Source organism: Dermacentor albipictus, chromosome 5, assembly GCF_038994185.2.
Source record: "Dermacentor albipictus isolate Rhodes 1998 colony chromosome 5, USDA_Dalb.pri_finalv2, whole genome shotgun sequence".
NCBI classification, from domain to species: Eukaryota; Metazoa; Arthropoda; class Arachnida; order Ixodida; family Ixodidae; genus Dermacentor; species Dermacentor albipictus.
Genome location: NC_091825.1, coordinates 8,749,359 through 8,773,531, shown reverse-complemented (window position 1 = coordinate 8,773,531; position 24,173 = coordinate 8,749,359). Strand labels below are relative to the sequence as shown.

Sequence of the window (24,173 nt, the reverse complement as noted above, 5' to 3'; positions counted from 1 at the left end):
GTGGGTTCGATTGTATTTATTATTTTGTTTCAGAGTTAAACCAAAATATTTTTATTGGTTCTCGGTACAAGGGGAAAGTCCGACATCCGAAACAACCGACGTCTGGCCACATCAGAAATAGCGTGCATCTCAGGCAGGGATAGTGCGAGCGATAGCCGGTCAAGCGCTCCGCTAATCTAAGCCTGCCACTCGGTGCACTGGCGATTGGCATCATAGAAAAGCCCATGGCTTACATACTGAAGAGCTTATTGTTTCATTTTCTGCAGGTACAACGCTTTGGTACCAAAGTTTTATCATTCATTTAAGTTTGTCTTATAGGAACCGCAGTCTTGCATTTTAGCAAGTACACTTGATGACACTAAGATTATGTAATACTTTGTGCCGTGCTCAAGGCACTAAGCATAAGCTCACAATTCATAATTCACTTATTGAGAAAAATACGTTTCTATCATAACTTTGCTTTAAAAATTTTTGCATGCGAACCAAAAACATTATAAACCGTTATGGGTCCTAATTTTTTTTTTTTTTCCATTCTGCAGCAGAACGGGAATGGAACTTTTTCAGTGGAACAAAACTAAAACCAGAACAAAAAGCTATTTGTTCCGACACCCTGGTTGTAGCTGAGAAACTCTGCCTAAACCCATGTTTCATTGGTGAGAAAGTGGCATGGATATCAAACAAAAGGGTTATGTGTGTTAAGAATGTGCTCTAATACTTTGGAACATGTATAGTTAAAACTATCAGCCTATAATTAGTAGTCAACTGTTTATTACCTTATTTGAACAAAGGCTTTTATTTTTTACTTTTTCCAATCTTTTGGTAGTACACCAGAAGAAAGCAACAAATGAAAGATAACCGCAAGACATTTGGACATCCAGTCTGCATAAGCATAAGTCTTTAAAATGTGTTAAGCCTGCCATCTGGACCTGGGGATTTTCGTACATTCAGATTCAGCAGTAGGTTAAGTATGCTGCATTCTGAGATTTCTAGACCATCAATAGGAGATAGTACTTCATACTTATAGAACACATGAGTAACTCCCATTATCAGAAGAGAATACTGACTTCAAAAACTTGTTGAATGCATTAGAAGTAACATTACGATCAGATGTGTAAATGCTGTCTATAAGAAAGGCATCAGTATATGAAGTTCTGGGTGACATCGACTGCCAAACTGTGGGCCCGTTGTGCCAGGGATGAATTAGTTGCATAAGCTCTCCTCAGTTTGAGCACTGACACTGCAACAATCTGTTAGTTTGTGAAGCGGAACAGTGAAATCAAGAAAGGACTCGCCATGTAGCTGGCAGCGTCTGCAGAATTGGTGCCGTCCCAGTCGGACATTACCTGTGACGCTGAAGTGCCATGCAAGCATCTCGATGGCCAAAGTGTACTGGACCGAAACCCCTAGGCGTCGTATTGGCTTGAAGCTTAATGGACTCTCCTGTGTCTGTGACTTTAACGCAACTGGTGGTGGCGACAGGTTCAATGGCTCCAGCATAGTCAGATGAAAATGCATCGAAAATGCAGTGCCTTTCCAAGATGAGGCCATACAGCAGAAAGGCACGACTGCAGTCTGCGAGTAAGTTGGCAACTCCAGACGGAAGCAGGACATTTTACCGAGGTGTTGCCAGCCAGTAAGGCTAGAGTGTCAGGGGTGGTGAGAACCAGTAATGACAGTGGCGTAAGTCTGGCAGAAAACACCTTCATTTGTGGTGTTGCCGTGGGCAGACTGAGACACAGAGTGAACTCGACCCATGCCATGCACGAACTCCCATGCATCACATGCATATACCGTATTTACTCGCATAATGATCGCACTCGCGTAATGATCTCACCCCTTAATTTTGTAGTCAAAATTCGATTTTCTTTCTTTCCCGTGTAATGATCGCACCCTAAAGTTGTCGCAGCAATATGTTGTGTGCCAAATCTAGCTAATGATGATTGCACTTACCATCTGTCGAATGCTACGCGTACGACTCTTGAAGACATACCAAGCGCTCTGCACACACCCAACATTCTTAAGCAGATGCCCCATTTCATTCCTTTCATCAGTTTCCGCACTTCCATGAAAAAAATAAGCTACAACCAAACTTGGCACGGCTTTATTATTTGTAGGCTTCATAATAGTTTTGGTCAACAACAACAACATAAAGGGTGCCTTTCGATTCTTCTTGTCTGCACTCGTGGGCACACAACACATCGCGAGCGGCAATGAGAGTGGCCACGTTTACACTGATATGTTAGAAGTATACCCTATTCATACGCCGACGCTTTCAATGCAGCTAAGATATTAAACCCACCCTCAGTGGAAACGTGCCATATTAGGATAGCAGTGAAGACAAATGCCACAGTTTTCGCAGCATGCCCGCCATGTGTTTCTATGTCACCGGCAGCTACGCGCACCTATCTCTGTTTGTCTCCTCAAAGTGGACATGACTACGTTATTGTCGCAAACTTGCCAATATTAACAATATTATTCATGACTTATAAGGAAGAAGCTGTTTCAACACACATAATGTACTCACAAGAAGAAAAATAATCGTGTTCGGCGCTTTCGGCTTGCTCCGCTGGCCACCGTTTTTGTTATGGTGTCCTGCACTGACAGCGGCAGCCGCCTGCTTGTTGACCCGTTGCCATCCCGCAGCAAATGCGGGATGAAACAAAAATTGTTCTTTTCATGGGAAATTTCACCGTGTAATGATCGCACCCCTGAATTCGCTTCAATTTTTTTTTACAGAAAAGTGCGATCATTATGCAAAGCGGTGCCCTCTCTTGGAAGGCTGTATAAGTTAGGTTGTACTGAGCGCATCCCCCAGCATTAGACTCGCACACTACAGCCACACTCTTGTGCTAATCAAATTAAGATTTCCTTAAAAAGCACTCACCGTGGTAGAGGGACGGCGGCAGTGTGGCCTGCCACCCACCGAGCAGCAGCAGCAGCCGGAGGAGGCGCGCATACTGCACCTGCAGCTCCTGCTGCTGGCACTCAGCCAGGACCCGCTGGACATGCTCTAATATCTTCCGTGGGCTCAGCAGCGACTGTCCTGCACAGAGTCATGACACTTATTTCAGCCTCCGTTGAATACGCTACCAGCTGTCTTGGAAAACAATATCATACAGAATTAGAAACCCACATACTTGCTCGGCCAGAGAATAGATGAGAAATTTGTTTAATATGCACGACATCAAAATAACTTTTCCTAAACAAATTATTTCTGTAAAAGATGGGGGAAGAAAAGCCCCCTCAATGTCTCAAATAACCGGTGAAGCTTTTTTTTCTTCTTCTGGGGGGGGGGGGGGGGGGGGCATTAGCAGACCCTGTGCCCACAAAGAACTCCACTTGCTTCATCACATCATTCTTAGGGCCCAGCATGTCACTCAATACATACCTGCAAACTGTCCCAAATTTGTTGTAAACTTGGGCTCATTCAATAATTTTACAAATGTTCTGTCAAGTTTTATAAAAACAGATTCTATTCGCGAAAATGTTTAAAGAATGAAGCGAGTCAGATTGAAAAAAGGAGTATATACAGGAAACCCCTGGCGATGGTACCTGCACCACAGTGTTGTAGCACGTAAGGCGCTAAACAGAAAATTCGAAGCAGAATTTAACCTGAAGCAGATTAAACTGGCAAAAGTTGCTGAAAGGTCACTGATCTAAAAGCACTGTGTTACTTCTATAAGTCTGCTGTTCCTAGCTTGATGCTCCTTATCTATACATAAATTATAATAAGCATATCTATTCTACAAAAGTTAGGAACGTAGGAAAGGTAGTCAATGCATGCCGCTCCCTTCCTAGTCGAGTGTTAGACGAAAACTCATGTGGCGAGGAAACATATCAGTGCCAAAAAACACGCACTTTTGGCCCCAGCTTCCTTCCTGCTCTTCCTCTATCATGTCCGCATCTTATTGTACGCCTAACCATCAAAACTGTTCCGGAGCACAATTATCAACAGTTGGCCGTTACCCACACATAACACACACACACAACCAATAGTAATTTGCAAGTGAACAACGCTAGAAGAAAGGCAGGCTGCCCATCACCACTGAGCCCTGCCCCATGGCAACAGAAAACAGAAAAACACCGATACAATAAGAATTTCAGCTGCTTAATTTGGTCTTTTTTAATGACAGTACATTCTTCAAACAGTGGCTGGCAACTGGGAACGGGACGATGAATTCGGAATGTTCATATCATGCTCTCTCTAAAACTGCTGTTCAAGCCAGTTAGTCCAACAGCTGCGTAAGAGTGGTACTGAGCACACTGGACTCTCTCTTTCTTCTGTGCTATTTGCCCCAGCTAATTTTTTCGATGGCTGTTCGCACATAGAAATGGTTTTGTACTTTCTTCAGCCTGAGCTCAATTTTGTGCATATAAGGCATCACAGTGCACACCTATTTAGGCTGCAGGGCTCCTGCCCAGGCCACAATGGTGGGCTGGTCCCAATTTCCTTGAGAAAAGACTGCTCAATCTTCTGCATCTTATTACATCTGCATACTGGTTCAGATTCACCAAATAGCAAGCAGAACTGGCGATAGTCCGGGAATTGCGTGGATGCAAGAGTAGAGTTACACTTTGGATACAAGGGTCTCCGCACTCCTAAGGCGAGGAATCACTTCAAGAACTCATTCAGAATGCTCTCTAGAGGTCTGTTACAACCCTGGAAATCTGGTGGTGACTGGACTGAACTTTACGCTGTGCTCGCAGCTGGCACGTGTAAATCATCGTCAAAAGGTCTAGGTGAGACGCAAACTGTCTACAAGCTTTGTTGGGAACCAGAAAAGTGGCATTCTTCTCGAAAGAATCTTCAGTAGCATTACTCCCTGCAGATAAAAAAGGCCTAATAAGTTGCCAAAAGCAAAAGAAGCCATTTTTGGAGTATCACACATGCTTGCCTTGAAAAATGAGGCAAAGAAGCCGTCCAAGTGATAACTACAGAGCCTCACCAAGTCACTGTAGAGGAAAAGCAAATATGGTTGTAGGAGTGCTTTCTGTTACCCTAGTTCATGACGCATAGCTATTAGAAGGTAGTTAAATCAGCTGTATTGGTGCAAAAGCGATTAGGATATGCTGTGCCAGCCACAAAGTGTTAGAAAATAAAATGTAAAAGCAGCAAAAGCTGCTTTGCTCTACAGTTTAGGTAAAAAGCCTGTTTCATCTAAAAAGCTAAGCAAGTCAGTCAGTGGCACCAGTGAACCCTCTCCTAAAATTAAAAGGGGTGTAAAGCTATGGGCGGTTGGTATAATTTGTGCAAGTTGACTCTGCCTTTCAATCTGTGTGGTTTAAAAAATAAAAATTAAAGTATGGGGTTTTTTTGCTGCCAAAACCACAATCTGATTATGAGGGTTGCAATGTGGGCTTGTTGGTAATGCATCTTGAAGGGGTGTACACTAGCGAGATTAAAAGACGGGACAAATGAGTGCTGTGTGTGCCCCTGTGTGTCTTCTTTTGTCCCGTCTTTTAATCGCACTACCGTACACCCCCGATTATGAGGCCCACAATAGTGGGAGACTCCGGAATAATTTGGACCACCTGGGGTTCTTAATGTGCACTTAAATCTAAGCACACGGGCGTTGTCACATTTCGACAATCTCTGTGGTTTAGAAGAGCGACGAGTTGGGCAAGCTGCTTGTGCATCCCTGTTTTGTGGCACTTCTCGCACGCAAGGAGGTGTTGTGGCCCCAATTACAAGTCATGGAGAGCGCACACGCGTGCATTTCCTCCCGCGTCGTCCCGTTTGCATGTTACGGACGCGTCGAGAGCCGGCGTAGACACGGGAAACTACACGCCCTCCTCTTTTCCTTCACTCTCATGACGCATATAGCCTTTCCCCCTCCGGTTCGAGGGCAAAGGAAAGGTATCCGACAGGCAAGGATGACATTATTCTTGCAAAAGGTGAAAAGGTATAAAAGCGCGCCACCGTGGGAGACCCTCACTCTCAGGCACCCAACCTCTAATCTTCCAGATTGATATACCTGCTGCAACCTGTGAGTGGCCTCACTTGTCTGACTACCCCAGGCAACGAGGCAAGCCTATTTATTACTTATTACAGCATGGACTTCCCTCTGCCAGTGTTCCTTATTGCTAGTAGCAATAATCTTTATTAGAGTGGACACCGCTAGTTGCCTTATTCGTTCGAACACAATGTAGCTGTGATTACACACACTTTGGTTTGGGGGTACCCCGACAAGACTGTGTGTGGCTAGATCCGGAGCTCGGTTTCAACCCTATCTGCATGCAGAGCACAACCCCCCATAGTCAGCATGAGATTACTTCAATTACTTCAAATACAGTAAAAGCTCGTTAATTCGAACCGCAAGGGGAAGCCGCTTCAGTTCGAATTAACGAAAGTTCGAACTAACGAAAGTGAAGGAGAGCAACAGTACACTGCGATTCGGAAGCAGTAGGACATGTCAGAAATTTGGCGTGTCAGAAAGCGATGGCGTGTGCCGCGGGCACACGCCACCTTCAAGTCGAAGCTCTGGGTCCGACTGTGCCACACCACCGATGTCCACCGAAACGAACGTTAGCCGAGGCTTAACACCATCACAATGAATCACGACGGCCGATACCCCCTAAGCTGAAAACACAGGTGCACAACCGATGAAGACTGCCGAGACAAAGACGCTGAACATGTGAAGGTGGCGAAGGCCCTGATTCGTTGGTTCTCGATTGCAAGCGCAGCTGCGACGTACTTGATTAGCTGTGTTTTGGCGCTGGCCGTGCCATCTCCACACAACATTAGCAGCTGTACAAGATTTGCAAAGCCTCCGAGATTCGCAACGGGCAAGAAGTCTCGGAGGTTACGGAGAACGGAGAAGCGGCAGCCGCCGCTGCCTTCTGGTTGACCCCGCGTCGGTTAGATTTTTTTCCGATTTTGCCTTCTCTCGCCATTCTCTCCGTTTCGGAGGCAATACAGCCTTGTGTGTAGGCAGTAAGCGCGTTTCTCTGGCCGTGTGCCAGGCGAGCGTAGTTCGAATTATCCGTGAGGGAACCTTCTCGCGTTTGAATTAACGGACTTTTTTATACATAGACTTCTGTGGAGCTTGGCCGGACCAAATCGTACAGTTCGAATTATCCATAAATTCGAATTATTGAAGTTCGAATTAACGAGCTTTCACTGTACTGCCAAGCATGGGTTTAGTTAGATGTAGCTTGTTCCCATTCGTGTTGCCATTCTCAAGTCTTCCGTATCGCTTGGATCCTATCTTTAAATGGTATTGTCATATTTGTTACGTCTCTGTCTGCTGCCATGGGTGCACATTCATCTCTTCCTTCCCTGGTACCCTACAGGGCTAGAGACTCTGCAGAAACAAATGGATTGCCCGTGTTTGTTAGAAGCCAACATGTTTAATATATCACACTTTAATTTAGATTTAGAGCTATCACTGCATGTGATATAACTGCAGTGGTGTGTTTATTGGCAATAACTTTCACTGCCATCCATGTGGCATAAACTTCAGCAGTGAATATAGAAGCGAAATGAAGTACCGTATTTCATTTCATTTATTCATTCATTTATTACAACCATCAGGGCCAAGGGCATTACAGAGGGGGAGTGGTAAATACAAAAGAATGAAGACAAATACAGTTGGTTACATGAGTAGAAGGATCGACATTTGAGCGAGTTGATACTGGTTGAACATCTTGAAGGGGCAGTGCAATATGACGAAGACAGAAGGCAGGAACAGACAGGATAGCACTGAACTCGCAACTAACTTTATTCGAAGGCATACACAAACTTATGAACACAACCCATAGCCATGTGCTCTCCCATCGATGGCGTCATTATCAGTGCGCAGGCAATAATCTCTCTCAGACTAAAAGGAAGATTATTGATGCCTCCAACATCAGAAAAAAATGGGTCACATTGTGTAAGCATGCTATCATTAAATTTGTATGACAGTGAATCTGAATTTTTAAGCGGCCTCATAGTGTAGCATTATATTACAGGATTTTGCTTTTTTGCCTGCGCACTGATGATGATGTCATCAATGGAAGAGCATGTGGCTACGGGTTGTGTACATAAGTTTGTGTATGCCTTTGAATAAAGTTAGTTGTGAGTTCAGCGCTGTCCTGTGTGTTCCTGCGTTGTCTTCGTCATATTTAGCTGCCCCTTCCAGATGGTTACATGAGTGTTTATATGGAACCTGTATATAAAATATTAGCTAAGGCTTCATGGAACTTCATAATTAGTAAGGCCTACAACTTCAGTGGGAAGATGGTTGCAGCCATGCAAGGTACACCACCCAGCGGCAAATTTTCTTCACGGCCACACTGCCTAGGCGATTGGGCCTAGTCAGCATAGCTTCATCGGGCATCAGCAACTGAAGTAACGGTTTGGTGCTGAATCAACACAGATCTATTCGCAGCACCTGCGTTACATTCGGAAAGCCGACAAAGTGCCTCACAAATGAAAGCAAGTGCACAGGATGGCAACAAATTTGTGCACCACCGGCATCTTTGCGACAGATTGCGACGGCCTGTCATTCTAGATGTCATTCATAGACGCACATCAGCCTCTTCGTGTAGCTTCGAGCAACCCTTCATAGCTTCGTATTTACACAGGGGGCGCAACAGTATGTGTCATCACCAGGTTGTATGCATTTGCGCATGTGGCAAATCAACGAAAGAAGGGCGGGGCGCACAACAGTGACGCGCAACCTTGCCGTGGCCCTCCAGGTTTCAGAATATTTGACAGGTGGCAAATCAGGCCGAACCTGACAATGGAACAGGCTGGACAATGCCTGCTGTTTACTGTCACCGCCGGCTATGCGCGAAGAGGTGATCGAGTCCTGTCATGTGCACTCCTTTCATCTGCCACGCAGATTGCCCTTACAATAATCCAGCTCTCATTAAGTTGGGATACACTAGCCCTTCTGTGTTCTGGAGAAAAATTCAAAAGCAACACTTTCTACATATTAAATAAAACATTGCTGCAAAAGACAGGTCCACTATTAAACTGAGAATCTCATGGTATCCAGTACAACATAACGTCCCTAATTCTTTAGTTTCAGATGAAAAAAAGCACCTGATTCTATTCAGCAGAAATGTGATTGAAACAAAATATTTTCTGGACCTTCATATACCAAAACTGAGCTTAATCAGTGCTAGCACACAAATTTTGTCTTCCATTTAATAAGAGTAGACGGTACTGTATATCTCGAATTCTATTTTCCTAAGTTAGTGATAGGTTCTTAATTGTCATGCATTCTTGTTATGTAATGCCAGGAGACTCGAGCATATGCAGCACCATATTATGTTGCCCAACATTTGTAAGCACTGAATTATGCAAAAATCTTTATAATATTCAATTCAATATATTGATTTCTTTTGTTGATTTGATTTGTTATTCTATTCTTAATATCCAAATCGGTATTTGCACATTCCTAGTAAAAACAAGCACGTTCGGTCAGACCCAGCGCTTGTGCGATAACACTTTCAGAATGTTTAGTGCTTAGATTGCCTTAATTTTTACTGTATTCATGTGGGCCCAGAAATTTAGTATTTTATCAAAATTTACTCCCAGGAATCTACATTCCTGCTTTACGGGCGGTGTCACATCATTCAATTTCAGGACTGGGTCTAAGAGTAGTCCTTGTTCTTGCGAAAATAGCACTGTAACAGTTTTCTGTGTGGAGAAGCGGATGCCATTTTCATCTGCGCACTGTGTTAGTTTATTCAAAGTAATCTGGAGGTGCCTTTTACCATTCGTAAATTTGAGGTAGAACACGCTATTTGCAGATCTTCAACATATATGGAGTGCATAACAGAGGAGGGAATGACTTTGTTAACGGAGTTCTTTTTTACCGCGAAAAGTGTGCCAAGTATGAAACATTGTGGCATGCTGCTTTCCTGGACGATGTGCGTGAGCACAGTGCCGACCTTATTTCGAAGGGTCTCGTTATCATCAGCAGCCAATTTTATGTCCACAGCAGGACAAAGGCCTCTTCCCTGCAATCTCCAATTACCCCTGTCCTGCGCCAACTGATTCCAACTAGCGCCCACGAATTTCCCAATTTAATCGCTCCACCTAGCCTTCAGCCATCGTTGATTGCATTTCCCTTCTATTGGTACCCATTCTGTAACCCTAATGGTCCAACGGTTATCTAACCTGCGCATTACATGACCTGCCCAGCTCCATTTTTTTTTTTTTTCTCATGTCATTTAGAACATCGGCTACACCAGTTTGCTCTCCGATCCAAACCGCTCTCTTTCTCTCTCAACGTTATGCACAGCATTCTTCGTTCTATCGCTCTTTGCCAGTGCTTAACTTGGTCTCACTCTTCTTTGTCAATCTCCAAGTCTCTGCCCCATATGTCAGCACTGTCGCGTGGTTGGTGCTGCGCGGGGCACGAGCACGCAGGGACGGACCGAAACGTGCGGCCACTTGCTTGGACAAAAAGGGAATGCCCCTTCTTTATTGGGCCCAAACATATATAGACAGGCATACACAGGTCACAGGGGGCGCCACACTCTGGTGGCAGCCTAACAAACGGTGCTGAACTGTGGCGACCTCTACAAGCACGAGTAAAATGCACTAATTGTACACCTTCCTTTTCAATGATAATGGTAAGCTTCCAGTCAGGAGCTGACAATGCCTTCCATATGCGATCCAAGCCATCTTTATTCTTCTATGAATTTCCTTCTCATGACCAGGGTTCCCTGTGATTAGTTGACCTAGTTAAGCACACTCCTTCACAGACTTTAGAGGCTGACTGGCAATCCTGAACTCTTGTTCCCTTGCCAATCTATTCATCATTATCTTTGTCTTCCGCATATTAATCCTCAACCCCACTCTTACACTCTCTCAGTTAAGGTCCTCAACCATCTGTTGCAACTCATCTGCAGTGTTGATAAATAGAACAATGTCATCAGCAAACCAAAGGTTGCCGAGATAATCGCCATTGATCATTACTCCTAAGCCTTCCCAGTTTAATAGCTTGAATACTTCTTCCAAGCACGCAGTGAGTAACATTAGAGAGATTGTGTCTCCCTGTCTGACCCCTTTCTTTACAGGTATCTTCCTACTTTTCTTGTGTAGAATTAAGGTAGCTGTAGAATCTCTGTAGATATTTTCCAAGGTATTTATGTAAGCGGTCTATACACCTTGATTATGTAATGCCTCTACGACTGCTGGTATCTCTATTGAATCAAATGCCTTTCTGTAATCTATGAAAGCCATATAGAGAGGCTTATTGTACTCTGAGGATTTCTCGATAACCTGATTAATGACATGGATGTGATCCATTGTAGAGTATCCCTTCCTGAAGCCAGCCTGTTCCCTTGGTTGACTAAAGTCCAGTGTTGCCCTTATTCTATTGGAGAATATTTTGGTAAATATTTTATATAATAATAATTGAGTTAACTAGTGGGCCTATAATTTTTCAATTCCTTAACATCTCTCTTTTTGTGGATTAGTATAATGTTTGCATTCTTCCAGTTTTCTGGGACCCTTGCAGTCAACAGACACATTGTATAGGAGTCGCCGGTTTTCCAAGCATTATGTCTCCTCCATCTTGGATTAAATCTATTGTTATTCTACCTTCTCCTGCCGCTCTTCCTCGTTTCATGTCTTGCAAGGCCCTTCTGACCTCATCGCTAGTAATAGAAGGAGTTTCTGTAGTCTGTTCATTACTGTTTCTAATGGAGGTATCCTGCCTCCTCTGGGTACTGTAAAGGTCAGTATAGAATTCTCCCGCTGTTTTTGCTATATCTTCAAGATTGCTGATGATATTACCCTGCTTATCTTTCAGTGCATACATCTTGGTTCGTCCTATGCCAATTTTCTTTCTCACTGATATCAGGCTGCATCCATTTTTTATGGCTTCTTCAGCGTTTCTCAGGTTATAGTTTCGAATATCACTTATTTTCGTCTTGTTGATCAGTTTTGACAGTTCCGCGAATTCTATCTTATCTCTAGAGTTGGACACTTTCATTCTTTCTTGTTTCTTTATTAGGTCCTTTGTTACTTGGGAGAGCTTGCCTACTGGTTGCCCTAGGTGCCTTGCCCCCCACTTCAATTCCTGCCTCTGAAGCCAGCCTAGTTATGGTTTCGTTCATTACTTCTATGTCATGTTCATCTCTGTGTCCTAAGGCTGCATATTTACTTGCAAGTACCGGCGTGAATTTGCCTGCTTTTACCCTTACTGCCCCTAGGTTGACCTGTTTCTTCTTGACCAATTTTACTCTTTCTCTCTTCAAATTAAGGTGAATCCTAGTCCTCACTAGCCTATGGTCACTGCACTTTACCCTACCTATCACTTCTACATTCTGCAATATGCTGGGACCAGCAGAAAGTATGAAATCAATGTCATTTCTTGTTTCACCGTTAGGGCTTTTCCAGGTCCACTTTCTGTTGTTACGCTTCCTGAAAAAGGTGTTGTTTATTCGAAGCTTATTCCTTCCTGTGAATTCTAACAGCATCTCTCCTCTAGCGTTCCTAGAATCGATGCCGTAGTTGTCAAGTGCTTGTTCACCAGCCTGCTTTTTCCCAACTTTTGCATCGAAGTCCCCCATTACTACAGAATACTGAGTTTGCACTTTTCTCATTGCAAATTCAACATCTTCATAAAACTGATCTACTTCTTCATCATCGTTACTGGAAGTTAGAGCTTAGGCTTGTACTACTTTTAATCTATACCTCTTATTGAGTTTGATTACGGCTACAGCTACCCTCTCCTGGTAGAATTCGTCAATGTTGCCCGCTATGTCCTTATGGATTAGGAATCCCACCCGTATTGCTTCTTATCTTCCCTTATAGCAGAGGACATGGCAGTTATTCAGCAATGTATAAGCCACACCAGTTCTTCTAATCTCACTAAGGCCGATGATATTCCAAACAATGCCTGATAGTTCCTCAAAGAGTCCTGCTAAGCTAGCCTCACTCGACAGAATTCGGCTGGTAAAGATTAACAGGGTGAGTTTCCATTGGCGGCTTGTCCGGAACTAGAGATTCTTAGCACGCTCTGCTGCGTTACAGGTCTGACTGCCGCCTTGGTCAGGTGCTCCACAGCTGCTGGGGATTGAGGGCCATGGATTAATTGTAGGAATCACCAGGGAGGTAGTGGCCGAACACTGCACCAGGGAGACCGATTCCTGTTCTGGTGAGGGACTGCTTAGTGAGCCTTCCTAATTTGGTTGTACCTGAAATCAGTGAGACAGTTCAGCATTCTGCCACAGATTCTTAAACACAAGATTCCAAATCTTCAAGTAGTATCATAAACCTTTCCAAGATCGAATAAAACTGTCAGAGAGTGCTGTTGTGCAAGAATGCTTCACATATTTCATGTTCTAGTCGAAAGAGGTGGTCAGGTGTTCAACAGCCTTTTTTATCACTAGTGAGTTTTGTCTACAGCCTTGAGTGGCCTGCTTGCTGCTGCCCACTTACTGCCAATCTTCTTGCATGGCCCGACAGTTCCATTGATTATCTTCAGGGTGCATACTTCACTTGATCATGATGTGCTGCCACCGGCAGCAAAAAAACTTCCGTTCACGCACATTTCTTCATACCACTTGGCTCTCACGAAAGCATGGGAGGCGACTCAGGTTGCATCAATCACACAAATGTGAAGCCGCACAAGCGCACACAAAGATGCGACATAGGCTCTGCGACACACCTGCTCAGCAGACCCACCACATGCAGAATAGAAACTGAAACTTAAAAAAAAAAGACAGATCTTGCATACAGTGATCATGACAATAGTGCTCACTAAATAAAGAAAGGGTGAACTCGCCATCCTAGTCCTGCAAAAGTGGATGTCCAGCGAAGCTGTTGTAAACCACCACTACAACTTCTGAGGGGTTATGCAATGCTTTATGGCTTTAGAGTAATGGTAGTAGTGCTATTTTAGAGTAATGGTAGGAATGGGAGTAATGGTAATTTTCACAGCATGCCACCGCCCATGGTGGTGCTCCCCAAACATTAAAATAACCAGCCTAGCAACTGATTTTATATACGAAAGGCTAGGACATCACACCCCACGTTGCAAGCTGGTGCCGCCGTGGCTGCTTGCATAACAGTAATCTTTACCAGAAAATGTATGCGGGGCGTGCTACGTGCTTCACATTGCTATCACAAGCACCTTAACAATTATGTGGTTCGGATGTTTGTCTTGAGCTCGGTCCTTATTGAAACGTATGCTGTTCTGTATGTTGCATGGCCAATTCCAAAGAATGCATGTACTGTTCGCTTCACTTTGCTGAGTGCTCATAGCCTGTGCCTTGCGAGGCTATGAGCCATCGCATTTTTGCAAGTGAAGCTTGTGTATGTCTGCCTGAACGTCTGTGTTTGTGAAAACCCCCTCTGCCGAAGGTACCATGCATGCACAAAAACCGAGAAAACCAAGAAGAGAAACAAGAGGAGAGGGTATAGTGCAGCGAATCAGTACGCATTGTACTCACGTCATCGGATCGCGTGACACAGTGCAGCCAATCAGCGCACATAACGTGTAGGGGAGGGAGAAAGAATGCATCGGTAGTGTCTACGCAGCTGGTCGCGCGCATCACAGTTGCGGCAACGTCGAGATGGGTTGGCCACGAGTCGTGCACTCTCCCGAGGAACAGGTGGCATATGAGCAACGGCACCAAGAACAGGCTCGGGAAAGCGCTCATTGCCGCCGTGCCGATTCCACCACCCAAGCAGAAGAAAGGGTTTGTGATGCCAAACGCAAATGACAGCGGCTGATTACATTCATGTTTCAACGCTTCTCGCTTCGGTGTTGCACTCGGGCGAACGTGCCCACCACTACAAGATAAATGTGTGTAGATTTGACATTTGCAAATGACATGTGTGACATCGAGAGGGCCAAACCCCTTGCAGCATACCGCAGCAATCACAAAGCTACTCTGCTCACTTGCGAAAAATTCACCAGTGAAGTTTCCAATGTTCAATAAACACGTGTTTCACTGACAAATTGTATTCATTGATGTCACCAGTATCCACACAATCCACATGTTGTTAACCTTTTAAGCGCCGCACTATGAAGCATTAGCCAAAAAACTGACATTGGTGTTGATAATTTGCATTGGTCTTCTAAATTACCTATGATAAAAAATACAGCCGCGTTCACAAAGATTTAGTAGGTTTTTTCGCATGTTCCATTTTTGGAGCATTGGCATTTCCTATATGAAAAATACAAACCTTCTCTGGAACAACTTTTTTTTACTGTTAAAGGGGGATTGCTTTTCTCATGTTAACAGAAGAATAATTATTAGCGTCATACAAGGCCTTCCAAAAGCATAAATGTTTATAACAATGCTTGCGAAAATTTATTTTTTCATCCTACTTGCTTCACAACACGTCAGTGAACACTTCACAAGCCATGGTATGCTGCAAAGCATTTTGTGTGCAGGCGCTTTTTGCACTGCTGACACTGGTTCATCGTGTTTTTCTTACACTCAGCAGCCCTCCCCTGAGTTGCTGAGATGATGTAGTGGCCATCAGTTTTCCTATCCTCGCGTCTCGGATGAACCCGAGGTCCAGGCCGCACAGTGATTCTCTGCTTGAGGTGCAGCAAGGACATGACAACATCCCGCCGAAGTGCTATGTGTGTCATGGCGGCATCAGTTCCTTTGTGAAGCTCGCAATGAAGGAGCCATCTTGTGACGACAGCCATGTTCAGACCATTACTGAAAAGGTTCCACCACCATTTTTTGCTTCGAAGTCTTGGCCGATAACTTCCGAGGAGGCGATCAAGAACATCTACTCCCCCCATGCCCTCATTGTATTTTTTTATCAAATATGGTTGAGGAATGTCTACCTTTTTGTTTGCAAGCCGTGAGAAGCGTTCTGCAGCTCCAAGAGGCTCATGGCCGAGGTGGTTTGAAAAAACTGTGACGACTGCACTGTCGTTCCACCTGCATGTGTACACCACCCCATAGTGGAAAGAACCTCTTTCCTCTCTTCCGACGTCTTTCGAGCTCTTCAGTGGACAACCACCAGTTCTGGTATCTCGTACAGTCCCCGTCACTCGAATCCCCTGGTCCGCCAGTTTCGTCAGGAAACCGCGCGAAGTGAAAAAGTTGTCAAAGTAGACTTCGTGCTGTTCAGGGGCGGGCAGGACAGATGTCATATTGCTAACAACCCTCAGCCCGAGAGGTGCCTTCTCGTCCTTCTTGTTTCTCCCGCAATATATTTCCATTGCATAGGGGTACCCATTCGAAGAGCACATCATCCATATCTTATACCCAAATCGAATAGGTTTACCACGAATGAACATTTTGCACGAGTGGTGGCCATAATAGGGCACCACTGACTCGTCGATGCTGAGGCTTTCATGGAAAACTCCAAACTGGCGGAAACATTTGGAGATTTCGTCGTAAAACGGCTGAATCTTGCCCATCTTCTCGCCTTCTTTCAACTGGGTGTTGTCCACTACATGAAAAAACCTTTCTAGCTGCCGGAACCTACTGCGGGCCATCATTGTCGCGACTGAAGGCACACGAAGGTCTTCTGCGGTGCTCCAATGCGAGTCCTCAGATGGAACGGAGTGATATCCGCTGAAAAGTAAGAGACCGAAAAACTGACCTATGTCCGCTCCAGTGACGTCCACCTCCTCCCCCTTTTGGAGTGCGTACCTTGCAGTCAGTTCAGCCAGTGAACCAAGATATTCTGGAAAAATAATTTTGCTGAACAGCATAAATGGGCTCATGTCTGCTAGCTCAGGAAATGCCTCTAGCAACAACAGAGGGCTCTCTTTGGGAAGTGTTTTGCCGAACGTAGCATGGTCACCCCATACAGCGCTAAGGGAGTGCTTTGGGGTTTTTGTTTTTCCAGCCTTGTTTGAAGACTTGCACCCTTTTCCAGCAGTCGACTGCCTCCGCGCTGGTTTCTTTCGTCGTGGCTCAGGACTCGAACATGCAGTAGGCGAATCAACGTCTTCATCGCAGCACTGCATAACTTCAACATGCCCGCAAACATCATCGGGAACAACTTCAGAAAAATAATTTTCGTTCACATGCTCCTCGTCAGTAATGCTGCCGTCTTCATCAGGCAGCAATTGGCATATAGACGCACTTTCGCGTTCGTCATTGGGAAGGCTGAAGAAAAGGTCAATTGCAGCCTTCAGTGTGAGGAAGCGTTGTGCCATGACCTAAAACGAGAGTGATTGCATTGAGAAGTGTAGAACTACAATATAAAACTAGCCGCGAAGTCGTTTTCTACTTACATTCACAAGGCTATGCGGCTATGCGCTGCAGTTGAACGCGGCTCCTTCCACGTGCCACGCCAGAACGCCTTATGTCTCAATAATGCCAAGGAAAGATAGCATTCAAGTTTGTGCCAAACGACACGTAGAGGGCGCCATCAACATGCCGAAAAAGAAGAAAAACACGGCGAAATGCATGCGCGAGTGTACGCTGCTTTTGACAACGTAAAACGCCAATGTTCCAAAAATGAAACATTCGCCTAAAACTCTAAAACTTAAAACTAGAGTGTCATTATTATTTTTTATTTTCTTGCCCATTAATACCTAACTATATGCCGATATTTTAGTTCTACTTTGCTCGTTGCAACATTACATTTTTCCGGCGAAATAATTCAACAAACGTATGACGCTGAAGGAACGCAAAATATACCTGTTTGTGAGCACTTATCTCAAGCTTTTAACAAGGTTGACAATCACAATTATTATTGCTATGTTTTCTACAAGTATCAGTGAGTATGCGAAAACAAAAAGAAAAAACTGCAATAGATTGGGAAGAAAATTAAAAATCAAGTTTGGTATGTTCCACTTTTGGAACATTGGCAAGTAAAAGGTAAAAGGGCACATTAGAGTAAACAAAGTTGATGGCAAAGGGGACAGTTAAGTATACAAAGGGACAAGCTTTGCTTATCCATATTCACGGAGAGGAAGGGCAGACGATTTTTTGTTTGCTTAGGAGTATAAGTGCTTAGCGGTATTTTTCTGTCGATGGACGTGAAAGAATCCAGGAATTCTAGCCATATACAGCTTCGCTGTAAAAGAAAAAGTGCCATCCCCAGGAGCGTTTTGTCAGCCAAGGAAGAGCGGGCATGGCCTCCGAGACGAGACGATGATGCGCACTTTGTTGATAGCGTGCACCTCCCAATTTTGGAGGCTATAGAGCAGAACACTGGAAGCCAAGCCAGCTGAAATTCCAACATGGCAGCCTCCAAGATCAGGTAATGTGGCTCGGAACTAGCAATTTAGTCCGGGAAATCAAACTTTGGGGCCCAAATTCGTCCAAAATATCGGTCACAAAAATGCATTAGCTCTACAAGAACCCTGACAATGCACTTATGCAGTCCGGAATATCCATCAAGTCTGAATTTTCTGTTCAAGAAATCCATCGGCTAGTGTATTCAAACATAGCAACAGATGTTCAAACAATGTATGCTGACATGGAAGATGAAATCACTGACAGTGTGCCAGTCGGCAATGACGGCAAAGATAACAAACCCACTCATGCGCCCACTTTAGCAGCAGTTATCAATACCATGAACATCTGAAGCTTTGTTGAGTGCAGCGGTGATTTTCATATGCTACGTGTTGTGAGTCAGTTGGAGAACATGGCACGAACGTGCGAAGCAATCCTGCATCAGTGATTACTTCAAGTAATCTTTCTCGAACATGGAAAATAAAGGCGATTTTTTTTTGTGACGAGTTCTTGCTTGCTTTGTTTTTTCTCTTTTCATTTCAGTTAATTCGAAAACCCACTTACTAATGCGAAGAATTTTTGTAGTCCAGCACCTTTTGAATTATCGAGATTTTACTGCAGTAGTATGTCAATACTAGCAAGTAGCATGATGCAGGAATTCTTTTTTTTCTTTTTTTTTTTGTAATGCACATCAAGTTGTCTGCTCGTCCCACTTATGTAAAAGCTTCGGAAACTGCACTCACTTCTGTTGGCCAGCTGAACTACTGTTCGAAGCAGCATGACAGCAGCAAGCACATCAGGCCCAGCCACTGTGTTCTTGCTTTGTCCAGTACACTTGTTAAGCTCCTGCAAAATGCCCGTTCAAAAATACAATACTATACACAATATCCTGGCAAGAACAAAGGGCATGCAATACATTTTTTATTTATTCAGCATTGATTTAGACACAGTGAAGGTCTTGTATGGTAAGGCTAAAGGCAGAACATTGTCTGGCTGACTAAGGCTCTGTCACCCATACATTGCTCAACGGTAAGGTAGCATATCACAAGATATAGTACACACATATCAATAGCGTGGACTACACATACTTAGCATACATTACAAACATACGTGCATTAAATACAAGAATCATTATACAACTTTCTAAGTACAAACAGTTTAGGTCCAACGGGGTAATATGAATACGAAAAAAGTTTTATATATATGCAAGCACAATATGAAACCGATTTAAAGTAATTATACATAAAACACACAAGAAACCAAATAACACAATGTCTATCAGAGAGGGAAAGCAAATATTTTTTCATAGCACTTTTAAAGCAGTTTAATGATCTCAAGTTTTGTGCAATAGTTATCGTGTAGGATGTGCATTTACGAAGGATGGGACTAAGTATGCTAGTTGTTTTCTACCGTAGGTGGTCCTGCGAAATGGAACTCTAATATGGTCATGTCTGAAATTGTATTGGGTGTAACTTGAGAGGTAGTTTTGATAAAAAATGAGTGAATTTTTCTCGAGTTCACATTGTATGTATATAGCGAGCTTAAGTTTGTATAGTTGATTAATTTTTAAAAGTCCATGTTTCAATAAAAAAGGTGCCGTGTGATTGCGGGGTGCAAAGTTTTCAACAGAGTGAACTGCTTGTCTTTCGAGACATATCAGTCAATCCAAGTTTGATTGGAATGTAGTACCCCATACCAACAGGCAATAACTACGATGGGACTGAATTAAAGCATAATACAGCTACATTTCAACCAAGTACGAACAATGTATCTAATCTTAAACAATATGCCTATTGACCTACAAATACTAGAATTAATCTTCCTTACATGAGGTGTAAAACTGATGTTCTCATCAAAAAGTACACCTAAAAATTTAAAAGCTGAAGCCCGCTCGATTACACAACTATTGAACTTTACACAAAAAGCACAGTCATAAGGCTTATTTCTAGGCTTGAAAATCGCATATTTAGTTTTAGTGACATTTAACTGTAGCTGGTTCGCTGATAACCAAACTAAAAGTTGATCTAACCAATTATTAGCTGCAATTTCTAGCGGGGTGCACGGGTAGGCTGTCACCTGAGAAAAACAAACTTATGTCATCAGCAAGCAAGACTATACCTGGAGTAAGTGGTATGTTTACAATATCGTTTACGTATAGAACAAAGAATAGTGGACCCAAAATTGACCCTTGAGGGACACCGAGTGCAATTTCTTTCTTTTGTGAGCAAAACCTATAATAACATGTGTATTGCTGCCTGGTAGTGAAGTAATCTTGAATCAATTTTAAGGCCACTCCGCGAACTCTGTAGTATGTCAGATTATTAAATAGGATGGTGTGTACGATGGAGTCGAAAGCTTTTCTAATATTCAGGAAAAGACTAACCATATATAGTTTGTTCTCAATGTTACTGAGGAGTTTTTCTTTGATCTTAACAAGTTAACAAGTGCCATTTCAGTAGATCTGTGTTCACGGAGGCCAAACTGTTGGTCCACAAGGGCGTGGTTTTTATCTAGAAATTTAGTTAGTCTGCACTTTAGGAGTCATTCCAGCAATTTGGAGAAAAGAGGTAGTATGGATATCGGTCTGAAATTATTTACGTCAGTGACAGAGCCTCCCTTATGCAATACAATCACTTTGGCAATTTTCACAGAATCGGGACAAATGCCATTCGCAAAAGCACTGTTACAGATATGGCATAATGGAGCCGAAACATCAGCAACAGATATGATTGGTGCTGCTTTTATGTCATCAGTCCCTGTTGCAGTATCCCTTTTCAAAGCCTTAAGAACAGAAAACACTTCCATTTCAGTGCAAGGTGATGGGAAGATAGAATTGGAGGTCTCATGGTTTAAAAACTTTTCAGATGCCAATAATGAACCACTGGAGTGGGATGACCCATCAGCAAGTAAAAAATGATCATTGAATTTATTGGCCAAAGAAGTTTCCCTGTATTCAGTGTCATCAAACGTTAGAGTATTTGGGTTTGTGTTATACTGGGTTCCTTTTAACCTGCGAACTGCATTCCATAATTTCTTTGGATTGTTTGATACCGTGGAAAACATATGTTCGTAATAGCTGTTTCCAGCTTTTTTGAGGTCTGAAGTCAACTTGCTTCTTATTTTCTTCTACTCACTTAGTATAGCAAGATCCCTGTACAGAATAAATGTATCAAATAATTTGCCACATTTCTGCATTCTTTTATACATCTCTCGAGTTACCCACGGCTTCCTGGTTTTCTTGATTATGAGCACTCTCGCAAAATCAATCGTCTATTCTAACATTCCTAGATAAAAGAACTTGAGATTACATGACCATAAACACTAGACGCATGAGAACATAATCTGCATCAATGCCCCAAGCATCTCGGCTTGCCCTTGCCACAGATTACCCCAAGATACGGTGTGTGGCCTATTTATGGACAGTCATGTGCAGCCACTGCAAGGATAGAAGGGGAGAACAGACAGGCCCCCCACCCCCTGCAAGTTGTGTACCTATGCAACAAATGGCACAGAGCTGTTTCCTGCACACCACATTATGGCATGCACGCTTCTACAGCGCTTTTGCCTCTCAAGCTTTTCATGCCAGAAGGATGCTTGCAAATGAGCTTTGCTCAGCCGAAACTTTTAGTTTTTGGCTAGATTTACTATACTAGCCATACAGGCTCCAAGTACATGCTTTAAGTAACCGAAAGCTTAGTTAAATCATAACAATGTCAAGAAATTATCTTACTAAATTGTGCGAGAAATAGATTGTTTTCAATTAAACTAAAATCAAGAAACAAAACTAGCCTGTCAGATCGCGAATTTCGTTAAATGCAGGTTTGACTGTATGCATGTATGTGTATGTACAAAGGCATACTAATTTAGTTTCAACACACTCTGCATCAATTCCAAACATTGATTTCATTCTTGAGAAACATCATAACATAATCATGCAGAGTAATCACCTCAGAGACCTGCTTCCGGAGCCACCAATCGCAGTTTAGCGACAATCAAAAAATTTATGCGACATACTAATGTCTTCTAAAACAACAAGACCTATTCTCATAGGTTGTCACCTTTGCAACAACTCACATTAGAAGGTTTGCGCTCACATGACAACTTCGCTAAGTGTTATGAGCACCGCGTCAAATTTTACCCTTAAGATAAAAGGTGATTTCGACTGTGACACGGCCAATGTTATCTATATGCTAGAATGCTCAGCGTGCATACTACAGTACATTGGACAAGCAGAAACAGCCTTTAGATGGCATTTCAACAATCATAGATTGCATGCCTTCCTAATCTTCCACTTTCCAAACATGTCACTAGTGATCCTGGGCCACTCTTTTGACAAGCTAAACTCTTGAATCATACTTGAATCATACTTGAATCTGGTTTCAAATCGCACCATGAAAGGGAGGTTCGCAAATCATTTCTAATCCATAAATTTGCTGCTGTAGCTTCCGAGATTAATGAGAATCCGGGTACATTGACCTTTTTCTCCACGAAATAGAGAATCGCATATTCATTTTCTTCAGACTAAACAGCTCGTTTTTCATCACTTAGATTACATCACGTCGCCAGAATAACTGCTCACACAGCCAACACAAGCGTGCGCGCGATTCACCCCAAACAATTTTCTGGTTGCTGATGTGTCACTTTATTTTATTTATGGAGAAATTTGTAGAGCGCACAGTAGACAGGGAGGGAGAGAAGGTGGACACACAAGCGCTTACTGAAGGCAGGAGTTGTGAGCAAGCCGCTCGTGTGTCCACCTTCTCTCCGTCCTTGTCTCTTGTGTGCGCTACAAATTTCACCATATATACTTACCAACTCGCCCAACTATCAGTTTTGCTACTGCATTATTGTTGTCACATTTTTTTCGAAACGTGTACACACACTGTTTTTGCTAAGCTCTCTTGTAAATCCTGCCTTTGTTACATTTGTTGCTGTACAAACCTCCTGTTACCACTATCCCACCCCGTAGTGCATTTTTACCACGTTTGACGTGTATTGAAGACTCACTGAGGGTTGCAGTCACCTTACAGTCAAAATCTGTCTTCTGTCATTTTTTTTTTTTTTGACTATGTATCATCTTTTCTGTGAACCCTGTTTTTGCATACAGTGTTGCCCTAGGAAGTTGTTACGAGCATTTCGTCCTGCTTCTTTTTTTTTTTTACATGTACTGTCGATTCATCCCAAGTGCAAGCTCCTCATGGCAACAGTGTGTCTTGGCAGTGGACAGGCGCATAGAGGGGCCCCTATACCATGTACTTGTTCGTATGCCATGTACCATGTCATGTATTCTCTGACGAAGGCCGGGCCCTGGCCGAAACATAGGAAATAAAGCATCGGTTTTTTTTCGTACGTGCATCCTCAGCCTACAAGCGCCTGTTCCACTCCCGGATACCGGCAGACTCTCACTTTATATATATATATATACTACAACGGGGGTGTTCGCCTAGCAGCACTAGTTCTAGGTTGTAGCGGTAGGCTTAAACAGGTTGGCGCTATATCAAAACAGGGAAGCCAGCACTTCTCGTCGTCTTCTTCTCTTTCACTAGCACCATGCCCACTGCCCAGTGCCTTCAGTACAATTACTCCCCACCGAAAGAGTTGCCGTCCTGGCAACCTAAGGACAGGAGAACACAGGGGGGTCATGGCACTGCTTGAGCCAGGAGACGTGAACAATTTTCTGGCCGCAACAACGCTAGTCAGAAGGCGCTTCTATTGGCTCGATGAGGTAGTTGACCGCGGATGTTTGTTTCACTGCCTGATAAGGACAGTGGTACAGTGCAGTCCACTAACGATATCGAGAAAGACGAAAAATATGATCGTTATAACCGATGATCGCTATATCTCGACTGCAGTTATTAAAAAAAATTTTTTTTTTAATTCGGAACATACCTTTGCAGCTACGAACTCGAATTCGATACTTGCTCTAAAGAATAGATGATGTAGACAGTAGGCCATGAAAAACAAACTTTATTTCTAGCGCCAATGACCGTGTCAAGGGTTAGGCGCGCTGAAATAGTCAGAAATCTGCACTTGCTGTTGCGGCAGCTTCAGCTTCA

At 43.4% G+C, this 24,173-nt stretch overlaps 1 protein-coding gene across 9 annotated transcripts in view; it reads right to left on the bottom strand.

The window, feature by feature from the left end:
* Positions 1-24,173, bottom strand: part of tefu (Serine/threonine-protein kinase tefu) — a 1,084,056-nt gene that overhangs the window by 971,215 nt on the left and 88,668 nt on the right. For all 9 annotated transcript variants that reach the window (XM_070538252.1, XM_070538256.1, XM_070538258.1 and 6 more), the window contains 2 exons: positions 18,861-18,963; positions 2,885-3,043 (listed from right to left, as the gene is read on the bottom strand). In XM_070538252.1, coding sequence (XP_070394353.1) covers positions 2,885-3,043; positions 18,861-18,963 — 262 coding nt within the window. Of the gene's footprint in view, positions 1-2,884; positions 3,044-18,860; positions 18,964-24,173 lie in introns of those variants that run through there.